This window comes from Chenopodium album, chromosome 4 (assembly GCF_948465745.1).
Source record: "Chenopodium album chromosome 4, dcCheAlbu1.1, whole genome shotgun sequence".
Classification (NCBI taxonomy): domain Eukaryota; kingdom Viridiplantae; phylum Streptophyta; class Magnoliopsida; order Caryophyllales; family Amaranthaceae; genus Chenopodium; species Chenopodium album.
In genome coordinates this window covers 5,325,597-5,351,396 of record NC_137837.1, presented here as the reverse complement: position 1 = coordinate 5,351,396, position 25,800 = coordinate 5,325,597, and the positions used below count along the sequence as shown (strand labels likewise).

Below are 25,800 nucleotides of genomic sequence, written 5' to 3'. Positions count from 1 at the left end.
CTTCTTGATTTTCAACTGGATCTGTCCTGAAACTACTTTATATTCTCTAAAAGTATTCTAAAGATGAATCATTTGAGTCCCTCCCTCTCATCTTGTCTCTAATATACATACTTCTTTTAATGTGAGAATCTCGTCTAACGAATAATTAATATACTATTGCATCTTACATTAGTGCATATGTATCTTACATTCATACATACGGAGTAATAAGTAACCAACCATATAAGAACTTAAGAAGTATCATAATGCTTCAGGTGACACGATGAAAGTGTTGATAGAACACAAAGGCACATTTTTCCCATTTGCTGGATAAGCATATTTAACTTACGTACTTCTTCCTTTTTATTATGGTTTAATTATTTACTTACAATCACTTAAAGAAAATCATTAAGAGAAGATAAACAGACCACTTAATCAAAATGAACTACACATATAATGCTCTTACCTGCATTTAGATTTTTTTGATAAATTGGTCCATTTGCCAACTTTAATTGCTTCCTTAAGGTGTGTTCATAAGGTTATATTGCAAGTGCGAAAATTAAAAAGTATAGGAATTAGGTACAATCCCTTTTTTGATGAATTTCTTGTTGGCCTTCAATTTACAAGGTTAAACCAACATAATTCTCTACAAATTATGGAGTATTATGTTTTAAATATATTATATTCGGATTATAAAGTAGTTGTCTATTCTAACTCATTTTCCTAAAATATTTAAAAATCAAGGTTGACTTAGTGGTTGAAGGTCATCTTTCCACCCTTGTCTTGGGGTTCGATCCTCGCCTCAAGAAAGTGGGATGCCTAATTTCCCCTCTGTTTGCAAGGGAATTTTTCTTACCTGAAAAAAAAAAAAAAAAAAAAAAAAAAAAAAAAAACCTTGTCTATTCTAACCAATGCATTTTAGAAGGCTTGGGGTGTGGACTGTGCCAATGTGATCAAGCATCATTATCAAAAATTTAAACAAAGTGCAAATAAGACTCAACTGCAACTTTGCAAAATCTTCCCAAATTCTCAAGTGTACTGTTGTACAGCCAAACATTAGCCGCAAAAGAAACAGGGGGATAAGCATTGATAGAGACCAAAACAATGGAGCGTTGATCAAGAGTGGTCGATCAGATACATCCAATGAAGTTTATCTTGAATAACAGACGTATATATACAAAATACACGCAGCTCAGTCCCATGAAGCTTAGAAGAAACTTTGTTCCTGCAAATCTTCCTATATCTCATATTCTCATGCTATTAAGCAGGTCCAGGGCCAACTCGTATCCGCTTTACGTCATTTTCTGGTACACTTGCGTCACCACCATTATCTCTTGAGCCTGCAGTTGAAGCTTGCTCCTGCAGACAGCATGAAATTTGTTTTAATACCTTAGTGCAAATCTATTACATGGATAAGGGACACAGACACTAAAGCTGATCAATGGGCTGGCTCTGATGGTCCAGGCAACTTTATGGGTGTGGTCCAAAACGTCAACCTTAGTCTAACAAACAATTTTTTTACGCAAACCTATAAATCAGGCATCGATCTGGCCCGTGATCAACTCTAGTGGATACTTTGCGATAGTGAATCTCTCAAACTAACAAATTTGTATTAGAAGGCTTCCACATTTACAGATAAACTTATACTGTACTTGAGGAAGCCATCTAACAGTATAGCGTGATGTTAGAGTTCTCACTATAGTAAGATCCAAATCCCTGTCACCCTGTGTATCTCCAAGAGAAAATAGGGAACCTCATTGAAAATACAAAAGAAATTCTTACATCAGGGACGACAGCATATCTTCCGGATGGTGGAACCAAAATTCTCCCTGTTAGTACAGAGTAGATGAGTTAATTTCAAGTACCTCACATAGTACGAATGATTACAAAAGATAACTTGGAAAGAAAAAAACCTGCTGATGGATCTGCATTTGATGCCTCGATCCTTTGACCACCAGACCCTTCCATGCTCAAGGCCTCTATCATCGTTGGAGAATTTCTGCAATTTGTAGGATATAAATCAATGACATTACAGTTTTTCTTTTGAATTTAGTCTTTAGATTGCAGATTGTCAGGTTTTCTTCCCATGCAGAAGATCATATCCAATGAAGTGAGTAGCACTCTGAGAACTTCAGAAATTACTAACTCCATTTCAAAACAAAAAACAATTTAGTGTAATAAGTTAACTTTTGATACATGTCAGTCTACATTGTCAATGCAACCTTCTGCTGAAGGGCAGAAGTAAGAAGTGCAGATACATTAGTAACTTTGCGTTTCAGAAATTAAGAACTGATACAATACCACATAAACCACTTATTGACATGTATACAACATAAAACTAAAACACTATCAGGCAGAAAGATCATTGCAAGAAAACTGCATACAGCTTCAAAGCATAAACCACAGAGTAGTGATGATAATAAGGAGTTAAAGTTAAGAAGAAAGGACAGAAGTCAGAACTCACTACTCGCATACATGCACTGGCTGAAGAACTACCAATGATGCTATTTCATTTAATCATCCAAGATCCTCTCACCAGATTCAGATATATATTAATTTACTACTGCCAGTAGCTCAAATCATGTTTAACAAGACGTCCTTTCTACCCAAATAACTACCCATATTGTATGGTTTATCAACAGCACATCATATCCACACTACTCAATGAACTTGCATCATAATCTTCTAATAGGGGTGTGAAACAATAGTACAATACCCTAACAGGCCCAACCTTGAGAGTGGTAAGGGCAGGCCACGTGTGCAATATATACAACAGCAAAGGCCCAAAAAAGTAATGGAAGGGATTTTTAATCATATCCCAACTTGTTTACAGAAAAGAAAAACAGAAAATTATATTACCTATCTGCAGAGTCCCCATGCCCTAGCTGACCATTAGTACCTCTTCCCCAAGAAAACACATTGTTCCTCTCTGTAACAGTCAATGTGTGCCTCCATCCACAGCAAATTTGCATTACTTTCTGTAATCATTTCGAAAAACAAAGTTAATAATCAGAGTGTTCCTGAGAGCCTAAAATGAGTTTAACTAATAGCAAATGAAGCAACAAGGATAAGGATTTGCCTGGTCATGGGGAAACAAAACTTGCACAGGAGAGCAGCGGTCAACATTGTCACCCACACCCACCTGTCCAAACTGCACCATACAAAGCTAAGATTCAGTTCTGATTAAGTAGATGAGACTACAATAATCCTTCAAATACCAATAGAATCAACACATTGGACAACTAAAAAAATAATATTAAAAAAATCAGAAAATTGTAAAAGACGTGTGTAAAAAACTTTGTCAATTAAGTACACTTATATCAGGCAATTAACATGACTAAGCTTATTTCTTAGTGGGTATCTTTTTTTTTTCTTTCTTTTTTTTAGGTGTTTAGAGAGCTACAAGGACGGGGGGCAAGAATCGATCCCAGGATCTCTTGGAACCGGGAGGGAAGCTCTTACCACATGAGCTATCCCTCACTCTCTCTTAGTCGGTAATTTACATGAAAGAGATTGGTATCTTAGTGGGTCAATTTTTAATCTACTTAGAGCTTGTTTTCTTCAACATATAACAGAAACTTATTACTTACTTTAGTCAGAATCAAACTAATGGCCAAGTCTCCCCTCCCTCAAAGACTCCTCCAATGGCTCTAAATATAAATAAAGGGCTTAGAATAAATAAAAGTCAAAAATGAATTTCAGGCACTAATTTGTTGACCAGTTCAGAAGCAAAAGAAATATGGTCTGTGTTTGCAATAAATACTGTTGCAACAGAAATGACATACAACAAACCAGTTGACCTCTTTACAATGCCAAATTACACATGAAGGCAACATTATATATATTATATTAATCAATTCTCAATAATAAAGTTCTAACACAGACATTTCAAGTTCAGACATATTCAAATGATAAAGATAATCTATTTTAAAGCTCGGGCAGAATAATGTCAATAGCAGTCAATGAGCTCCTAAATTCAGATTTACACATAAACCATCGCACAAAGATCTACAGCGAAAGGACACTAATGCAACAAGGGATTACAAACCTTATTCCATCCCCATCCATAAAGCTTTCCTTCAGAAGTCACTGCCATGGTATGTCTCCAACCACCTGAGATCTGAATAATCAAGAAAACCCAAAAGATGCATAAGTTGACTTTTAAAAAAAAAAAAAAAAAAAAAAAAAAAAAAAAAAAAAAACACACTATATATCACACAATGCATACTGTAGGCAAAGACGGAGTTAGATCTAAAATGCATCAGTAGAGAGGCATAGCTCATAATGTCTGATGCAAGTTGCCACATTTTCAACATACAAATAGCTAGACTTTACTCTGGGTCCTTCCCAATACTTCAATCAAGGCACCACTAGATGTAAACATATGACATGAATAAAGAACAAGTATCTTGAATAATATAAGTTAATAAACTCTCTTTGAAATAGCCAGAAAGGCAGAGATGCAATCTCATTACAAAGCAAGATGATAACACATGGATGACTAGAATCTTATGGTTATTGAGTAACAGGTAATCAACAAGCCTCTTGCCAAATGAAAAGAAAAGTGTTTACCATCTACTCTGCAAAACAAGTTGCGACAGCTTCCCAACCACTCAATTCTATTTCATCTTTACTTCTCATCTCATGGTTAAACGTATGTTTCAAGTGCTTTTGTGGCACAAGTTTACAGGTAAAGCGGAGATAGTGTAGATCAATGAATCTATGCATGATTGATCTACAAGTCTACTAGTCAGATACTTAATAAAAAATAAACACCTTATACAACTATACCAGAACAATATCAGAAGGGGGGGGGGGGGGGGGGGGTGGAAGAGGATGAGAACAGACTAGAATAGCTGCAAGGAATGATGCCCAGTGTTATGCATCAACTCTTTAAGCAATTTTTCACATAGCTAACACTCAACCAGTCAGCCTCCGCTCCAAAACACCCAACCCAGGCCCACCCCCTATAAACACAAAAAAATACTAAAGCTAGTAATGAAAATAATGTAAAGCAGTAAAACAATACGTAACCTGAGAAATCATTTGACCACTTAGAGCTTCCAACTTATACGGAGTTAAGTGATCTTCGAAATCTCCATGCCCCAGCTGACCATATTTACTCCATCCGTAAGTATATATACTGCCAGAAGATGTAACAGTTATTGTATGCCTCCATCCGCAAGCAACTTGAATCATTTTTATACCCTGCAACGTTAAATGATTTAGGGTGTCAAAGATGGTAATGACAAGAGAAAATATTTAATGTGACAAAAAATTTCAAAACGCCAGCATCGCATAAAAACACAAGGTTATCCCATCAACTGCATAAGAGCAAGTAAGCAACATAGTATCTCTATTCCGTATCAAATAAAGTTAACGTTAAAATTTCATGTTCATTCAAATGAGAAATAAAAACCATCATCCGAAGTTTGAATAACTTAGACCTCATGTCTTAAACAGACAAGTGCCCTATTAATATATGCAAGAAAATTTCCAAAGTTAAAAAGCTGAAACTGAATACCAAAGGATAAAGATAAAGGCCAATCAGAGACTCCCACCCTCCCATTCTTTTCTGCAACACACTTAGTGCTTGTTTGGTTGACAAAAGAAAACACGGGAATTGGCAGTTCCTATTTCCTAGGAAGTAGAAGAAGATGGTGTTGTTTGGTTGGAAATAAAACTTGGAATTAGAACTTCCCAGGAAGTTCTACTATCCACAAAATAGGAGAGACGCAGACAGAAAAGGCGAGGGCTACCAGCCGCAAGCACAATCTTTTAACAGATCTAGAGAAACGTAAAAGATTATTGACAGGCCTATATTATTGGTTCAAGTTTGGTCATGTAGTTAAAGAAAAAAAAAAAAAAAACCCTAGGACCGGAGATATATTTAAGCCAACAAGGTGGCAACTGGCTGGAGGCAACAACTAATGGCAAACAGAGTTAGCCCCACCCATATTCTGGTAGGCAAAATTTTAAACTTCTAACCCTTCTTTGGTCATTGATTCATTAAATTGTAATGTATAAACCATTGTTTAACAATCAGGTATGAAAAATAAACTTATGACCTTGCCATCAGTAAGATAGTTATAATGAATCGTTCACTGTTTTTGTTTGACCCTGATATTATGGTCATAACTCATAATGACAAAATTGCATGTCTCTACTCTCTCAAGTTTAAAGTGATTTGCATCATCGGACAGCTATTAAAACCTTCCTAATATTAGATTCTGAAAAAAAATTCTAAAGATAGTGTTCATCCAGTTGTTAGCAAGTAAATTCAAGAAGAATTTTAATCACCAGACAGCAAATTCAAGATAGAGTTAACATAAGACTTTTGGACAAAGGAAAAAAGGAGCACTCATTAGTTCATTCAAATATGTAGAGCTTGCAAGTCATTGCAAGACAAAAGTAAAGGTCACAAAGTTTTTAGCATACATCAATTGACGAAGATCTCTCGGGAACTAAGCGATCCTTTCTGTCACCTAACCCCAAATTTCCGTATCGGCCCCATCCCCAGCCATACACCTCACCAGACTCCGTGACAGCAGCACTATGCTCAGCACCAGCAGCTACCATTTTCACAGGTATTCCCTGGAAATAAATAAAAGCTAAAAAATTCAGAAACAACAAAATAATAATGAATCTACAATTTTTCAAGTCAGAACTCAATTTATCTAAAATGTATCACAGCATGCCCTTCTAATAAATAAAACAGAAGTTCAATATATGAAAGCGCAGTTCATTGGAAAGATTATTTATACCTGGAAAGCTTGAATCTTTTGTGGGATAAGAGAATCCTCAGCAGTTCCAATACCAAGCTGGCCATTTTGGTTCCTTCCCCAACTTCAATTAATAAAAGACACAAGCAGGTGATACATTAGTCAATCACATATCTTTCATTAACAGATTTGCTCATTGATACAAAATATCCTTAAACTCATTAGATACTAAATGCTCAAACTCGCACAAATTTCTATATATTCAAAAAAGAAAAAGATTAGGACGCCTAGGGGATCCACTATGTTTATAAGATATTGTAGCATGGGAATCATCACACATGTATTGAATAAAAATTTACTAAATGCAAATGACACAGCAGCTCACATCTCTGAGTGCGGGTATGTGTGTGAGAGAGCTGCAGTAGTCCTTAGTTTGACAGATCAGCAGAAAATAAGCAACTTGACAACACCACTCTGATTGTAACAAATTATGTATCATAAATGGGAAATAGCAATAGTTTAGTTCAAGTTTTTCTAGCACCTTGCTAACTCAATGAATTATTATTATGGGTGTGCACGTTCGAATCAAATTTTAATTCATTATGAAAGGATGAGCAAAAAGATATACACAACTAACCTTGCTACCACCCCATCCATAGTGACTGCCAAACAGTGACTGTCTCCACAAGCAATTTGCTTGATCTTTACACCATCTAATGTCTTGATTGGATGAGGAATGAACAGGTCGGTAGAATTTCCATGACCTAATCTTCCAAAATCACCCCTGAAAATATGCATCAATTTAATTCTATTCTTCCAGCAATACTTGAAATTGCAATAGAACCTAGAACCTTAAAATGGCATCAAAAACAATATTGGAATGGCATGACCAGTGGGAGAACATACCATCCCCAACTGTAGACTTGCACACGTGGCTCAGAATATGCAAGGGTATGGTCAGCTCCGCAAGTAATGGAATTAACATCATGCCCATCCAATGCGCTTAATTGCACTGGTGAAAATCGATCTTCAGCATCTCCATGGCCTAATTGTCCATCCTCGCCTCTTCCCCAAGAGCAAACCACATTTCCAGCTGAATGTAGTACAAACCAACATACGCCACAAGTCAATAGATAAAAAAAAAAAATCTTTTTTCTTTCTATTTTTTTGTCCTTTGGGGACTTGCTTTGACTGAATGAGGGTAATGCTAAATGCCAAGCACCAAAACTGTGCTGAACTAATACAGTGAACCAAAAGTTTAGAAGCAAACAAAACATGAGTTTATAAGAATACAAGTATGATTTACTTTTGAAAAATTCAAATCATTAATTTTACAATTCTTTGATGGTCATTCCTCACTAGTTGAGTTATACATTATTTCATATGAAGGTAACATAAGATGCATGTTTTTGTACAAAACCAAACCCTACTTTCAAGGCAAAGCCACAAAGGTGACTACTTTCCCCTTTCTAACTTCTATAATTTTATTACAATCTCTCAACCAGTAAGAAATGAGGAAAGCTCAAACATAGGTAATCAAATGTGTCAAAGAGTGTGCCAAGTGAAACTGAGTCCAAATTTTAAGGCTTTGAGCACAATTGTAAAGCCTAACCTCCGGTTTAAATAAGGTTGGCAATGAAAAAACAGCATCATATGAGCTCTACATAAGAAATTGATCCAGTCTAGAAAAACTGATAATATGAGAACATATACAGACTTTAATTATTAACTAATAATTCTAGTTAGTTGAGATGTATTATCAAGATCAAACCAACAAGCATTTAAAACTGTTGGTGATCCTAAATGTGGCAGGGATGGATAACAACTTTAGGTAGAAATATAATTAGGTTACCTAAACCGGAATAATCGGCACTAAAGATGATCAGACCTTGAAATAGATAAGTTAACAACCCAAACACAACCTCAGACTAGCCTGAGAAGTCTACCATCCACATTATCGAAAAACATCCCAAGTATCTTCATAAAACCCGGAAGAAGGAAAAATCCAGTGTCAATTATCAAAATGACAACAATGTATTAGGAATCTAATTAATCATACCTGAAACTTGAATCAAGGTTTCCTTCTAAATCACAAGATACCCCAACCTATGAAAATGAATCCCTCCAACCCTAAGGACACCCCATGAACCGAACACCGTCACAGGCACCACCACACACCCCCCACCAAGAACCACCTAACCACCATAAATTCCACCACCCCTTACCAAACACCACCTATCCAACACAAATTCCACTTCAACCGTCCAAGGTTCATACATAGCTATTAAAAGTATCCGGGATCAAACACTTGTACACCTGTCGGTGATGTACAATGGACCAATACAAATCTGGTTATGGCTATTCACTATTTTTTTACCAAGTCCTACTAACAATTCAGCAAGTTGCCATCTACTTGAAGTCATGAACCAAATAATTACCAATTTAGAAGAAATTGACCTAAACTAGATACAATTATACAGTATTCGAGTATATTTCAGCAAAGATTATTCCACATATAAAGCAATCAACCATTTTTTTCTATCTATTAACACAATTCTTCTTACAAAAATTTAAACTAAACAATAATCAAACAACCCCAGAAAAAATTCAGCAAAAATAGCAACACCACAATAAACATAAAATAAAGAATCAGATTATAAAAAATGCAAAACTACCCAAATAAAAAGGGAGTAAACCCCAAAATTGGAGGGAAGGGTCTTACAAAGAAGAGCAACAGAGTGACTAGCACCAGCAGAAACAAGCAGAATTTGACGGAGTGTTTGAGGGGTAAACCCACTTCTGTCCTCTTTCGCCGCCGCAGAAACCACCGCAGTTTGATCTTTCTCAATTGTACCCATTTCTTGATCAAGTTCAAACAATCCAAAACCCCAGAATTAAACCCCAAAAACACATGAAACAAACAAAAACAAACCCAGAAAAATCTTCAAAATTCTGGCAACTATAGAGTGTGAAGTGGAAAGATAGTAAGTGACAAAGACAGAAGAAGGGAAAAGTAAGATCAGTTAAATGGGTATTTATAGTGAAAGAGATACAGCATGTGGCTGGTTTGTGGAGTTCTACTGTTGGTCCGTTCTTCCCGTTTTGATTTTTTTTGCGAGACAATTACCGTTTAACAGGAAGAACTTTTAAAGACGGAAATGGAAGCGACAAATGCAGGTGAAATTGAATTGAGATTGTTGCATTCATTGCACAAAGAAAGAGAAAGTTACGGCGAATGGGTGTGGGTATGGTGGTGGCCATTAACATTGTGCACCACTCATTTGCTGTGAAATTAAGGGTCTGATTTTATAGTTTACTATTTCACTGTTTGATTTTTCTCACATGTAGTAATTCACTACTAGTACAGGAACTAATGTGTTGTCAGTTTACTACTGATTCTGAAGCTTTCAACTCGATTGGGTTATAGTCTATCTACCCATTACTCCATTAGCTATTATTACTTCGTAATGGGATTCATTTCGATTCAATTTTGTTGCATTTATGTGATTTAACTAAACAATGTGGAATAGTTATAGAGCAATTGTGCTCCACAAACGAGCTAGCTACATAATGTATAACTAAGCTTCGGATATGTTCTTTTCAATTTGTTTTACGGAGTAGATACTTATTACTTAATAAATTTAAATCAGATCAGATCAGACCATACCAAAAACATTTAGATCAGACCAGAATTGAACTTTTAATTACCATGTACTTATTGCTAAATATCGTTAATTGCATATTATAAAAAATTAGAAAAGTTCATAATGAGACGAATATAACAAGATCCATTTTGATGATGTTTTTCTTTATAGATTAGTATTAAAATGTGGTCAAAGTTTAGTCAAATTATTAAACCAGATCAAATCAGATTAGTTTATAAAAACTCATACGATGCACCAAAAGATATTTTTTTCTCATTTTATTAAATAAACAACAAAAGGTTTCGTAATGGTGACTATGGATACGGGTACAGAAACATGCAATATTAGAGCATCCTTAACAATGAACAATTAAAATTATTTGTGTTACTATTTAAATAAAATAATGTTAAAATTTTGAGGAAAAGATGAATAGCTCCATGAACAATTGTGAATGGTTTGGTTTTCCAAACCGTTTGTGAAAATTGTTGTATTACTAACGAATACTTCATCTTTTTTTTTTAATTGACATTTTTCTATGATCACGCTTGTCAACCGTATTTTTAACGATTAATATCTCTAATTATCAACCTTGTAAAATTATAAAAAGTGGACATTAATAAAATATACATTAAAACGATTCAAACAGATCCTACATAAATATGTTTTACTGTATTTATAAATCACAAAAGCGAGTCAAAACATATTGTATAAAAGTCAAACGATGTTAATTAAAAAAAACAATAAAATATACAAAGTATGGAGTATTGAGAAAATTAAATTTCTGTACGCAATAATACTCGTAAAAGACAATTATTAGAAACTGAAACATTTACACTAATTCAGGCAGCCAGCTGGTAAGCATAGAGTATAATGTGTACATGGTTGTTTAAAAGTCAAATCTCAACAGGAAAAAGGTTTATGTGACAATGATCATGTTGAGAACGAATTTAACATTGTTAACTAGGGTTTGCATGCCCAGCATGGCAACATCACCAAGGTAAGTAAGTACTCTCTGTGTTCATACTATATTATCAATTAACGATAATTTATGATTAAAGTTATTTTATTTTGACCCAACCATTTAACAATGGGGCAAAAAAATTAAGAACGGGGAGTACAATTGTTGGACACGGAGTACAACAAGTAATTGAAAGCCATGTCGATGCCTTATTTTCACGGTCTGAGTGTTATACTCCAACCATTTATTTTTATGTTTTTTTTACGGGTTTAAACTAATTTAGAAATAAAACTTGCTCAATAATCCTTGTCAAATTGTTAAGGCCCTGTTTAATTCACCTTAATTTTGCTGAACTGAAATTATTTTTACTGAACTGAACTTATTTTTACTGAACTGAACTTAATTTTACTGAACTGAAATTATTTTTACTGAACTTAAATTATTTTTACTGATTTTCTATTATAATTCTTCTTTAAGAAAACTGAATTTTACTGAACTGAAATTATTTTTACTGAATTGAAATTAATTTTACTGAACTAAAATTATTTTTACTTAATATTATTTTTTTAAGGTGAAGAGAACAGGGCCTAAGTGGAAACCAAGTCTACAATCTTGTCTTCCTTTCGGATCGTTAAGTTAACCTACATTAATATAATTGATTGTACGTACCTACAATCCACATCACAATTTAACAACTAACTATGACCGATACGGGCAAAGACATATAACTTTCTTTACAAAATTCATTTCCATTATCGCCCTTCGTTACCCTTTTCTCCGTACAAATTACACTAAACAATTAATTAAGATATTGATTCATCTATCACCACAATTAAACAAGAGGTAGGATAAGCTATATATATGATAATTCATAATAATAATAATAATGACTAGAAGAAGCCCGTGCGATGCACGGTTTGTTAGTATTTTTTTAAAAAATATTTTTCATATTTATGCGATTAAAATTGTTATTATATTAGTTTTAAAATATTAGATAAAATTTCTAATCTCAAAAGATAATATTTTGTATTTAATTAAGGAAAATGTTATACATAGCCCTTAGGGCTACATATAAGCATTAAATTTACACTTGAAAATCGTAAAAAGTTAAGAAATCATCAAAATATAAACACTAATAACACTGATTTACGCGTGTTTTTGTCATGAATTCCTAATTTTATACAATTTCCAAGAGTATATTTAATGCTTATATATATAGCCCTAAGGGCTACATATAACATTACCCTTTAATTAATTTTAACTTTAAAATCTCATTAGTCAATTTTGCTTACGTGTCAATTGAATTATTTAATTGTAAAAGAAATTAATAATCTCTTATTTAATTGGCTACAACTCAAATTTATAATCCTACATGGCGCACTAAGAAAATTAAATCCTACGTGGCTCTCTAAAATCATGGGAAAAAACTCCACTTTGTATATATACTAGTATCGTGCCCCGTGTGATGCCCGGGTTGTTTATTAAATTTTAAGATAAATTTTTATTCTATATATATCAAAGTAATGCCTAATAATATTAGTGAAAATGTTCGATTTAATACATAAAAAAAAAATAGCAAAAAATAAATTAAATTAAATAAATGTTCAAATCCCGTTGGGTTGATTCGAACCCAAAACTTTAGGCAAGGGTTGAACAGTTTTGACTCGTAACCTGAAGTGACTCAATCCGAAATTACTCATGACCCGACCCTAATTGACATGTCTACATAGTTATAAAATTCTATTAGCTTAGATTGTGAACTATATTATTTTAACCGGTTAGTATATATTATAAATGTATGTGTTTACTCTTGAAGTACTTCCTTCGCTCCAAAAAATATTATGATATAAAAAAGTAAATTTATATGATAATTTTTTAGAATTATAATCTAATAATTTTTTTTGAATAAAATATAATTCAATTTGTACATCTAAAAAATTGGTATTTTATCGAAAATAAAACTTTTAACTAACAATTTTATCCTAAAATTCTATCCAAATAGAATTCTAAACTATTTTTTTATCTTCTGAATTCTATTTAAATCTATCCAACGTGGTGCGACACTCAAATTTTATTTTATTGAAAATAAAATTCTAAATTAACAATTTTATTCTAAAATTCTATCCAAATTTGATTCAAAATAAAATTCTAAACTAACTTCTTATGAAGTGTATTTAAATCTATCCAACGTGACGCGACACTTGGCGAAAAGTTAGAATGCCAAGTGTCGTTGTCTCGTGACCTGGCTTAAAGTTTAGCTTTATATATTAGTTATGTGATATTAGATTTGTAATATGATTTGTCCGAGTTATCTAGCTAGGTCCTTCGATCGACCTTCACATGGGCCATTGCATAAAAGTCAAGGACTTTGTAAAATTATCTTATGATATTGCATTTCACGTTGAAAATTGGTATAGAAAAAACAACCTAACCTTTTTCAGTCACTCATGCATATAATTGCGAACTACAGTAGTACGTACAAGTCACTGCCCTCTTTTTCGATCGTTCTTTTTTTTCTTCTTTTGGTGTTTTTTGTGTGTGAAGTTAAGTAGACTTGCAGCTTCATCAGTAAGCTAAGCAGGAATATTAATTGTGTTATTTCATACGGAGTATGTGATAGATGCATCATGCATCAATAATGCATGTAGAGCAATGTTGCAATAAAGGTTTCAAATGTACCATACATGTTAAAGTATGCATGAGAAATTAATCAATAATTGTTGAAGAATAAAACCTCTCAAGTGTCAGTGTATCACTACATGTAAGTGTCCCACATTAGTTGAAGAAGAACGAATTAAGCACTTTATAAGGCTAAGGGGCTACTCCTCCTATTGCCATGTGATTTTGGGATGGAACCTCCGATCCACGGACTTGTGAAGTGGACTCTCTCTCTTGATTTGTGGGTGCGGCCCAGACCCGCTCTTAATAATAATCGATGGAGTTGTACTCACTCTGGTCTTTTTTATTTGATCTATTTGACTATTTTGCGTAGTTTTTCATGTCCATACACATGCATTAATGTATAATTCAGCTACGTGCTTCGCCTCTAAAAGATTGTCTCAAAATTCCAACCAATAACCTCCCTTTTTCAATAAACAAACCAATTATTAATACGCACATAAATAGATTCAAAAAATTAGTGTAGAAAATTCACCGAGTAAAATATGGAGTAACAATCTTTTAGAGACAACAAGTGTAAACAATATTGACCTGTTTCCAAAATGAGAGACAGTAACAGTACATATTGGCATATTGTGCATTCATTCATTGCATTCTTAATAAATTTCAAGCTTTGAAGGTTCAACTAAACTACAGTACGGTTTAGCTATTTACCACTATCTAGTTTTTTGACGGGTACCACTATCTAGTTTGTTGGTTTTTAATTTGTTTCTTTGTCTCTTCCATATGTACGGAGCACTACAACTTGTTAATCTCTTTTGAATTCACAATTTATATACCCTGATTTCAAGTATAATTCGATTATTATCCATTTATTAATTTGGTAAATAATTCTATTTTGACATTATGGAAAATTTTATGACAAAATTCTTACAGTAAAACAAAATCACAAGCCGAATATATTATGATAAGATGATAAACGAGTCATTCTACCTTAATTTTTAAGGTTTCGTGTTCGATACTTATAAACGTTAACTATACAACTCTTTATAGTATATGCATGCATTCTTAATTGGTGTTGTGAATGTAATATATGAAATTCTGCTTATGGCATCTAAAAACCATATAACATGTTACATCTATCCACACTTTAAGCCTAAAGAACTTTATTTAAAAAGTCAAAAACACGCTATATAATATAAAATAAAACACTATATAATATTAAAATAAAACACGAGGATCTGGCCATATCATGGACATAACTTTTGGCCTGGTTAACAGTTTGGTCCACTGACAATTATGAACATGGACCATTGCTTACAACTTAAAAGTGGAGACTCTCTTATTAAAGTTGCTAAAATTAGCAAATTAAAACACCAACAAATGATCAAACCACTCAAAAAGACTCATAAAATTTCGATTTAGTAAGTCTTCTTCTTTTATGCGTTGACTCACTTGACTGCCTTTAAAACCTTTAAATGGCGGTAATCAAGAGTATATTATTGCAGCTTCATCAGTCAAAAGCTAGCTAGTAGCCTAGGATGTACTGATGTAGGATGATTATTAGTATCACAGCTCAAATTAATAAAAGTTTTTGTCTTTTTTAGTAGTGTCACATACAATTCATAAATTATGTTGTTAACACTTTCCTTTTAAATCCGTTTTATAAAATTTTGACACTATATTGGATTATTTATTGTATCGTATAGATTAACGTTATGGTTCAAGATTGTTAATTTGTACTACTATTCTTTTTCAACCAGCTAGAGAGCTGTGTTAGTTACTTAATTATGTGTATGATCAACTAAATAAAGTGTATATGCTATATATAACAAGGACAATGCATGGGTTGTTCCGATCCATCACATGCCGCGACCTTTAGGCCACCGTAGGCAACAGCAGTCGTGCGTGCAGTGCCATACCGGCCATCCGAGGGGCTAGTCCCAGAGCACATCGCAGCCTAGCTGCATGACTTGGTTGTTCCAACTACTATATATATATATATATATATATATATATATATATATATATATATATATATATATATATATATATATATATTGATCAAGTCAACTATATATATGTATGAGTTTCACCAAAAAAAAAAAAAAAAATTGATCAAGAACATTAATCAAAGATAAACTTTTTATCAAAGAAAGACATTCATGATTTGTTATCGATGAAAATAAACGTCGTTCATGTTATATGACACGTAAAGCTAACTATTGTAATAAAATTAATTATGTTAAATTGTCAATTTATTGACTAATGTTATACAAGATTAATAAGTCTTAACTTGTGAATGAATTTGAAATTGTCGACACATTACGTTCCACGTGGTATTCATGAGTAATTTTGTCATACCCGTCTTATTCTAATTTCTATTGTCATCCATGTCTTGCTTCTACCTACAAAGTTACAAGGTTAAACATTTTCTTCAAAACACGTGAATTGTTCTAATAGGAGGGGAATAACAAGGTGGGGAAATAATGTACATTTTCTTAGCATTCACAAATCATTTTCATGCACGAGAAATAGTACTCAAGTACTCAATGTTAAATGCAAAATTATAGAGCAATTAAATGAAAAATACATGCATTATATACGCAGTTGCTTACTAAATTAGGGTACATAAATTAATCACCAATTCACCATTTATTAAATTTGGCATTAATGAATATTGTTGAATCATTTCACAAAATTAATTAATTTCACCTAACTAAACTAGCTGACTTGTCCTTTTCTACCAAACATATGTACTCCATTACTCTGTAGTACTTACATTAATCAATTCTTTGCTAGGGTTTTCACGTGGATATTAATTAACGCAAATTATAAAGAAAATTTAAGGTATATTATTGATAGATATAATAATTCAATATTTTAAATTTATTCCTTCGATCTGCAAAGTAAATTTTGCAATAAAATCTTGCTTTTATTTTGTAATAAATTGCTATACTATTAGAATATGCTTTTTGTATAGGGTAATAGACTAATAGGGATGAAATTATTTTTGCAACTACTCCAACAATATATATCAGTTCAAATAAATTTTAATCATGACTTAATAGTGCAAATTGTTTTTGAATTTCTAAATATATAGGTGATTTTGTAAATATAATTTAAAAAGCAACATTTCCCACCCTTAAAGTGTCTTTAGTGGGGATTGAACCTCCGGTGACAATCTTACCACTAGACCAAGCTTAGCTTGGTACAATAAGTACACAAGTATTTGTTTTTTTTTTAAAGGTAAGGAGAAAGACCCTGACCGAGTATACAAGTATGTACTTGATACAATTTCTTACATGATCTAAATGTAAGTATTTATATATTTTTTGTATAAAATGCAAAGTTTATGTATTTTTGGTCATTTTTTTGGTATTAATTTTTTTTGTTTAGAAAAACACAATTATTGGTATTCAAAAATTTCTTGTGTGGTCAACCACCATAGGGGTTACTTTGTTAGTGCTATAGGGTCACTTGAACAGTATTACATGAATTACTTCATCGGTGATACAGGAATTATTCAAATAGTGTTATAGGAATTACTCGGTTAGTATTACACGGGTTAGTCGATCAGTGTTATAAGCTCATATACGATTGAGTGTATCCGATATTAAAAAGAGTAGCTTTATATGGGACTTTCAAAGTTACAACCATCCAAAAAAACAATCAAAATGTGCTAAGAAATTGAAGATGGTTATACTGGATATATTAACTATTAACTTCCTTTGTTGTTAATGTTGTTATGGACCATGAGAATCTTCAATAACTTTGGATCATAAATTCATAATAATGTAATTTTGCAGCATATTTGTGGGCCAAAGAAAATCGAAGGGAGGAACCAACATTTATTCTACAGATAAATATACACAAGGAAGCATATATTAACAAGCTGCTTGCATTGGTATTCAGCCATGAATAATTGTAACAAGAATTATTTAAACTATAATTCGACAAGCAAAGTAACATCCAACATTCATAGTGTAGCAAGTTGACTAGATGAGATGCTAGGGGTTGTTTTGAGTTTGTATCTCTTGCTCCGTTCCCTCAGAGTCTAATCACTTTGGCGGATTTTGATCTATTATAATGAAATTCGCAGCTTGTTTGTATCTCATCTCGAAACCTAGTACGAAACAAATTGAGATAATTTGGGGTTATTTAGCTTTATAGGGGAATAATATTTATCATACAAACTAACAGTATACAAATTTATTAGTATTTCAGTGTAAATTGAACGGGCACCATTGCACTGAATATACAATATGAGAGACCAAAAGCCCACAATACTGTGAGTCTGATTACAAGCCCAATCCATTCATTGTCAGAGTTTTAGCTAGTACACTACATTACTCGTAGTCTCGTATGATCAAAGCTGCATATACTGTGATGTGGATGTGGCGAAGTGGCAAACGGGTTGTTCGGATACTTTGGATACAGACGACAAGTTGTTCTGGTTGGGCACTTTGGTTCATACAGTCATGTCTCATTGGGTCAGGTATATAGTAAATTTCAGTTCAGGAAAAAAACGAGTCATCCGCTGGTAAGGTGAGTAAGGAAAGGCTGAGTATCTTTGCGTCCTTATTATGGGCAATAAGGCATTGTAGGAATACACACATCTTCGAGGGGTCTAATGGTATTGATGCAGTAAGAATGGGGGTTGGATTTGTGAAATTGTACTATGACTACTGCGCTTATAATGTAAAGGTGCTGCCATTAAGTAATGGGGCAACTCCAGCCTTGAGAAACTCATGGAGCCCTCCTCCTGGGGGTCGTGTGAAGGTAAATGTTGATGCCCATGTTCAGCAAGGTTGCGGCATTAGTTTTGGTGCTGTAATCAGAGGGTCTGGGGGGGCAGATTCTAGTGACTGCTGTCAAGCATCTTGAGGCTAGGTGGATCCCTGAAATGGCTGAAGCAGGGGCTGCTAGATATGGTGTGGAGCTTGGTCGAAGAATGGGGTATGAGGAGGTGATCCTAGAGTGTGATGCGCTGCAAGTAGCTCGGACAATCCAGACGAGAAAGAAGGGTGCTGCTCCTATTTTTCTACTCTTTGAAGATATTTATAGAATGAGCTCTTTGTTCTCTTTTTTTCAATGTAAGCATGTTAAGGGAGGAGGGAATTCCCAAGCCCACTTAGTTGCTCGATGGGCTACGAATCCCAATTCGGAAGTTGTGTGTACGAACTCTTTTCCCCAAAGTATTCAAACTTTGGCGGAGATTGATTTAATAAAATCATGCTTACTTGTCTTCAAAAAAAAAAAAAAACGAGTCATCCGATTTCAAAAACAGTTGAGGGTCTAGGTTGGGCCAGTTTTATCAATATCAAGTAATTACTGTAGGTAGTAAGATGCAGCAATACACCAACTTCTAACCTTCTGTTTACCTTCTCTTTGCATGAGGTGTTTCTTCGCCTTCTCTGAGATAAATTACAAAATGCCTCAGAAAGAAGTAGTAATGCAGTATGATGCTCAAAATTGTGATGCATATATGGCAAATACCTTTCATTGTCAAGGAAGTAGGTTAAGAGGCTGTCTAACTGTCTAAGCAACACCGAAATGATTTACAGGATTAAAAAAAAATAATCACAAACTTATAAAGGAAATCTTAATATACTCTGAGTCTCAGACTGATTTTCTTGAGTTTCAACAGCGGTAGTCAGCGTTAAACCTTAGGTGTTTTATGAGAAGGGAGGTGAGCTGCCTCTGGAACAGCGCGATATATTGAGACATCAAAGATAACTGGCTCATCCTTTTGGCTTACCAGTTTAAACAAGCAGACATCAGATTCTTGCAACAAGTTATCCACAGCGAACGTGGACCACCCAGAAATAAAAACCCCGCCTCCATACCGTGGCTCAGCATTAAACCTCACAATCCACTTTTTGCCATTTGCATGGAGCTCCATATCTTGGTGCTTCCGAGTAAGGTAACTCCTTGACCATGGAGCAGGAACACCCTGCATCCGGAATCAGTATTACGTAGACAAATCTAGTCAGCAAGAGCCATTACATTTGTTTCTAAGCACATCACAATTCATAACTAACAAGAAGATCCAAAATCGCATATTGGGTTTCGCACTTTCACTACTGCAATGATCACAACCTAAAACCAATCCCAAATTTTAGTTCACAAATGTACCCCTGAGTAGTATTTGACAAGTAGGCATTTTGACAGGCTATTTTACTTTTGGCACTTTCAGTATAAAATCAACACTGAGTAGTAAATTTATGAGGAAGAAAATAGTCAATTAAAGAGTACCTTGTGAGTGTTTAAAATATTGGGGGTATCTTATGGATTTCGTCAAAGTACCAGATTACATGGAGTAGTTTACCCTTAATTCAACCAAAGGAATTATACAACTCACTCCTGCCAAGAGATTAAGGCATTGTTCTTCTAAAATAGAGAGAGGCAATCTTTTATAAGACTGATACATAACAAAATAAGCACAGTGATACAGATGATTTGTCGAGAAAATTAGCCTTAAAGCCCCATATTTTGGCAGATTTGCCTAAAGCAACGCTTGTTTTGGATTCCACCAAAGTAATCCCTAATTGAGGCATACTTTGACAATAATTTCAGGTAAACTGGTCGTGGTATGAGGCTTACATCATCTCTTATTGTTAAACAACAATGGAGATATAATCCATTTTTGCTCATATTAACATAATTGGCAGGAAAGGGAAAGAGTTATCAGAGAAAGCTTACCAAGCGATAGTACTGGGAAACATTACAATCTTTCAAGACAACAATGAAGCTTTTGACTGTCAAATCTCGGTTCGCCATTTGCAGTGCTCTCTCTTTATCTGCTTCACTCGGGGGTACTCTATCTAGTGTGTCATCTGTACTACGGTTCTTTTCTACAGCACCACTATTCCTTAAGCCACACCCAGTAGAGTTCCTACGATTCTTCCTCCTTGAGGCTCTTTCAGTGTCCAAATCTTCAAGCTCTGAATTGTCCTTATATCCTGTAGCCTTGGCAGAACCCTCCGCTGTATTTTTTCTTTTTAACTTAGAATTTTCACCTGCATCATTTTTTCCGAGAGCAGATTTCTTGACAAAATAAGATCCAGCTATCTCACACAAGTTCCGTCCACTCAACATCCAAACCTTAAAGCAGGAATCACGGGTGTACTTGAACATGAGCAAGTCATTTTCTTTGAAGTTATGAGCTTTTGCAAACTCTTTCCATCCATCTTTGAAAAAAAGGGTGTTGTTATCATCCCTCACAAGTTGTACCTCCCATGTAGAGCCCCCGGGGCTTTTGAGGACCACCATTTGTGGTAATTCATTCCACACGTTTTTAGAAAATTCTTTCGGTATCATCTGATAATACATAGGAACAAATGACATTCAAAATCCACTTCAGGGAAAGCAAACGGATTTCAGAAATTCAACCACAAATGTTTTGATTTATACATTTCAATCCCATGCTTCTCGCAACATGACTAATTGTCAACAATTGAGAAAATATACAGTAATTACACAATCAGGTTAAGCAAGCATGTAACTCTGATTACAAATGCATTGAGACATGTACACACTTCTCAAAAGTGCAGTGCAGCAACAAAAAAATGCCACCAATAAATGTTCAAGCAAATAAAAAAATTTGAAGTCTATTACAAGAAAATTTATCACAAAGGCCATTCTTGACAGTCATACGAAGTTATGAACCCACAAGGAATTACTGCTCAAATTTCGTTACAGTAGGTACAACTTGTGAAAGATGATAACAATACCCTTTTTTCAAAGGGCTTTTCATCATAACTTTCCATTACCACTCGATTCCACCTCTCAAAGTAGTAATGGATGGTAATGAAAGTTTCCGAAGAAAATGAAGTACTCACATTATCATGGATAATGACATAAGATTTTCTTCACATATTTACAAACAAACTACCATTACTGTGATTTGTGACCACTTTTCAAACAAGATGTTAAGAGTCATACCGCAATAATCCAAATAGCAAGAAGAACTCTAAGCTCTCCAAATTTTAAGAATATGAATTGGCAAAAGTTATCTAAACACCTATGCTTCGAAAAATCAAGAATGTCAAAAAAAAAGGAGCTAATCTAACCAATTTAGCTCCAACAATAGCTACAATAAAATTCCCAGTGCGCTCAATTATCTTGTTGTAGTTGCCTAAACATGTTGAAATCTTCTAACAATTAAAAGTCTCTCATAGTGTTTCAACCCAAACCACTCCCTTCCCTCGAACGAATCGATAAAAGAAGAGACTTGTAACACTGTCATTAGAATGGCAATCTGAATCTCATTCATTAGAATGGCAATTGGAAAACATTAGTACAACATGATACATTGATACATGCATTTTTCATATTTGTATAAAACAATACATTACAATTTTCCATGATTTCATCTAGTAGATATGAGAAACTAATTATTTGATAAAACTAGAGGAATTACTACATGTACTCCTAAAACACAAATGTTCAAGACAAATTCTTTTCATAATTCAGAGATCAAATTATGCCAATTCTAAACTACAGAATACATTGATTTCAAAAATCAAACAAACCCACAAACCCTTTCTCCCAAAACCAAAAACTAATCACAAAACAAAATTAACATGCAAATGCAAAATAACAGATGAAACAAACAACAACAAAACATAAAATAAAATTTAAAAAAATTAAAAAGCGAATAAATAAAGACAGAAAGAGAGATTACAAGTTGGGAGTGAAAATCGGAGGAAAGAAATTGGAAGAAACGCAAAGACTTGAAATTGGTCCAGTAAACTTCTTCCTCAAATGATCTGAATCCGCCATTTTCACTCTTGTTAACCCCATTTTTCCCCATTAATTAAAATACCACCGAATTGATCACAATTATACTTACTGCAATTCTGCAAAGGTAGACTGTAAAGAGATGAAAGGAAGACCCTAGTAAATACATTGGAAATATTACCATTTGCTCCCTCTGTCCCTATTTAATTTTCGCATTTTCAATTTCGGTATCCCAAAATGTGTGTTTCCATAAAATTTTCCAATTATACCCTTATTAGAAAATTTTAAAGACACACATATTCTTAAATTTTCCAATTACTGTATGAGATAAAGAGAATATAATTAATTAATTTAATTTTTCCCTAAAAAAAAATAAAAATAGTATGATATAATGATTAGGCTCTCTTATAGTCTTATCTCATGATCAACTAAGGGCATGTTCACATTTACTGAAATGAGACGAACTAAACTGATTGGAGCTGAACTAAACTGAACTAAGCTGAAATGAATACTTTATGTCTTTATGAGAAATGGAAAATTAGGAGTTGAATTGAACTGAACTAAACTAAACTGATTAGAGCTGAATTGAAATTAAGTAAATGTGAACAGGCCCTAAAACTAGCAATTTAAAATCTCTTTTTTAGTCATGAACAAGGTTCTCTTAGGCTCACACAAAAAACTCAAATTAACTACGTAGTATATTCTTCAAATAAATAAATAAATCTATTCAAAAAAAAATATAAATAAATAAACGGTGCTAAAAATGTTACTATAGCTAAAATTGAGCTACTATATTTGGCAATTCATTTCAAGCACTTTAAATACTCCATAATAAGGGTGCGTTTTATTCACCTAATTTTTACTTATCTGAACACATTAACCCTTATCAAAACTTGTTTAAGTTATAAATTAAACTTGGATAGCCCTGGTTAACCCTTATCACAACTTATCTGAACTTATTTTTCCTGAACTTATCTTATATGAACTTTTGTGAACTTATCAACCCTGAAACAAGTAGAAATAAGGTGAACAGAACATGGCCTAAGTTGTTAAGACCATCCACAATAAATAGCAACATCTCATTGTAGCTGTAGCTTTGGGTTGCCGCATCATCATCCTAAACTCCATCATTAAGCCATAACGTTCACAATGGCAAGTTACAACTTTTATTCAATATAAAAAATAATAATTAAGTAAATAAACAATGGCCCTGTTTGGGAGAAAGCTGAAAGCTGAAAGCTGAAGCTGATTGAGTTAGCTGATTTTGACTAGCTGATTTTATTAACTGATTTGATTAACTTATTGTATTAACTGACTATATAAAAGTGTTTGGTAAATAGCTGATAGCTTAAAGGTGATTGAGTATGTGAAATGACCAATAAGCTAATTGTGGGGTAGGTAGTTTAGATAGGATTTTAAATTAAATGAGGTTATAAATGTCATTTCACAATAATTAATGAATAAGCTAATTGAAAAAGCTCCTAAAATGAGCTTTTTCAAAAAGAGCTTATTCAGTGGAATAAGCTCTTTCAATAAGCTTACTACCAAACACTTGTATTAGCTTGTTTGACTAGTCAATCAGCTAAAGTTAGTCAAATAAGCTAATATACCCCCAATAAGCTTACTACCAAACAGGGCCAATATAAAAATGAGAAAAAAAAATACAAGTACATAAATTGAAAAACAAATCAATTTAATCAAATAAAGTGGCTTTGGGCGAAGTGAAACTACATACGTAGTAGCTTTGTAGTTTCATCAAAGCTACAACCTCTGTAGCTCCACAACAACCAGTAATATAAGTAGCTACAATTATTTAGAAATTGCAAGCAAGGACCTCTTATTAACATTGTGCGTGGATGCTTTAAATAACAAAGCTGCATTTTTTTTGTTGTCGATAGATGGTTTTGCGAGGAAGTGGGAGGAGGGATGGGAAGTGTTGCGGGGGTGGGGGAAAGGGGTGAGCAGTCACCAGCGCGATAAGGGGGGAGGGGTGGAGGTCGCCAGCTGAGGTGGGGGAGCTTGGCTGTGTCAGCTGGTCAGGTAATGAATGCCTTGAGTGATGGTTTTTTTTTTTTCTTTTTTGTAAAACAATTATTTCTAAAATAATTTTATTATTAAAAAGCTAAATAATCAATCATGGTAAAAGATTTTTATTAAAAATAGTTATTATCTTTGGTAATAAAGAATCCAATGTTACATATACCAATGATAATAATTTTTTAGCCAATTTACTATAGAGAAATTGAAAATTTGGATGTTACTAAGGAGAATTTCCCAAAATTATTTACAAAAATCACCTGTTGTTTAGGTTGTAGGTCAATTATTAGTTAAAAAGGTTGGATTATTCTCATATTTTTGAAAGATTATACCATGTTGAAAAAAAATTATAAAAGGTGGGATGATTCTTGTAAATTGTTGTAATAAAAAAATTACAACCACAAAACCCGATAGACATAAAGTCTAGACCTATTAAGACAACAAAGGAAATTCTTTAAACTAAATGTATAACAAAAAAAATTGAACTGATCTTTGGCAACTCTTCCCAAGCACATTTTAAATAATCGAGATGTATCTTTTATATTCTTCGTATTTCATTTTAATTAACTTATCAGTTTCAGCTCTATTTCAGTTAATATTGCCAAACTTGGCCGACATCATCCCGATAAAATCATAAAAACAATCAAAATAATTGCATCTTCAAAATAGACACTTGTTTTTCAAGGCATGCACTTGTATGCATTTCCTCTACTAGCTATTGTCCATAATTTCCATAACCACAAAAAATAATTAATATTGATGACCTCCTTATCAATTATCTTACGTATATCTTAATTACTTGCATTGTCTGGAGTGTACATCATCTAGAGTGTATGTCGGTCGTCGGACACATACTCGGGTGTGTCCAACAATCGATGTCGACATCAACGTGTCAAACATTTATGTCCATGCATCCTATCTTCTACTCAATTGTAATATCGTATACCAATAATTGGCCGATGCTATAAAATCACATTAACATTTCGAACAAATAATCACATCTCCACCTTTAAAAAAAAAACAAATACTTATACACACAACTCTCGTAAATCTATTGATTTCTATCTCAGGTACGAAGATATTAGGGGAGACGATG

General features: G+C 33.6%; 2 protein-coding genes across 2 annotated transcripts; both read right to left on the bottom strand.

The window, feature by feature from the left end:
- Window positions 1–969: 969 nt before the first annotated feature.
- Window positions 970–9,980, bottom strand: LOC145628688 (ultraviolet-B receptor UVR8-like). Its single transcript, XM_081681058.1, has 12 exons — window positions 9,424–9,980; window positions 7,608–7,794; window positions 7,339–7,485; window positions 6,744–6,825; window positions 6,418–6,573; window positions 5,014–5,187; window positions 4,028–4,099; window positions 3,059–3,130; window positions 2,839–2,957; window positions 1,893–1,978; window positions 1,762–1,808; window positions 970–1,338 (listed from the first exon to the last, which is right to left on the bottom strand). Exons 1-12 carry the CDS (start codon window positions 9,557–9,559, stop codon window positions 1,240–1,242), a joined length of 1,377 nt encoding a protein of 458 aa, XP_081537184.1. The 5' UTR covers window positions 9,560–9,980; the 3' UTR covers window positions 970–1,239.
- Window positions 9,981–19,385: 9,405 nt separating this feature from the next.
- LOC145626440 (B3 domain-containing protein REM16-like) lies at window positions 19,386–22,855 on the bottom strand. Its single transcript, XM_081678873.1, has 3 exons — window positions 22,612–22,855; window positions 20,628–21,245; window positions 19,386–19,878 (listed from the first exon to the last, which is right to left on the bottom strand). The coding sequence occupies exons 1-3, from the start codon at window positions 22,738–22,740 to the stop codon at window positions 19,585–19,587; spliced, it is 1,041 nt and encodes a 346-aa protein (XP_081534999.1). The 5' UTR covers window positions 22,741–22,855; the 3' UTR covers window positions 19,386–19,584.
- Between the last annotated feature and the right edge of the window lie 2,945 nt (window positions 22,856–25,800).

Coding starts and splice junctions, on each gene's coding strand:
- LOC145628688 (XM_081681058.1), bottom strand. CDS start 9,559: ATGGGTACAATTGAGAAAGATCAAACTGCGGTGGTTTCTGCGGCGGCG. Junction 2,958..3,058: donor TTTTGTTTCCCCATGACCAG/GCAAATCCTTAT, acceptor AAATGATTACAG/AAAGTAATGCAAATTTGCTG. Junction 1,979..2,838: donor CATGGGGACTCTGCAGATAG/GTAATATAATTT, acceptor TACAAATTGCAG/AAATTCTCCAACGATGATAG.
- LOC145626440 (XM_081678873.1), bottom strand. CDS start 22,740: ATGGGGAAAAATGGGGTTAACAAGAGTGAAAATGGCGGATTCAGATCA. Junction 21,246..22,611: donor CCGATTTTCACTCCCAACTT/GTAATCTCTCTT, acceptor ATGTATTATCAG/ATGATACCGAAAGAATTTTC. Junction 19,879..20,627: donor TTTCCCAGTACTATCGCTTG/GTAAGCTTTCTC, acceptor TTCCGGATGCAG/GGTGTTCCTGCTCCATGGTC.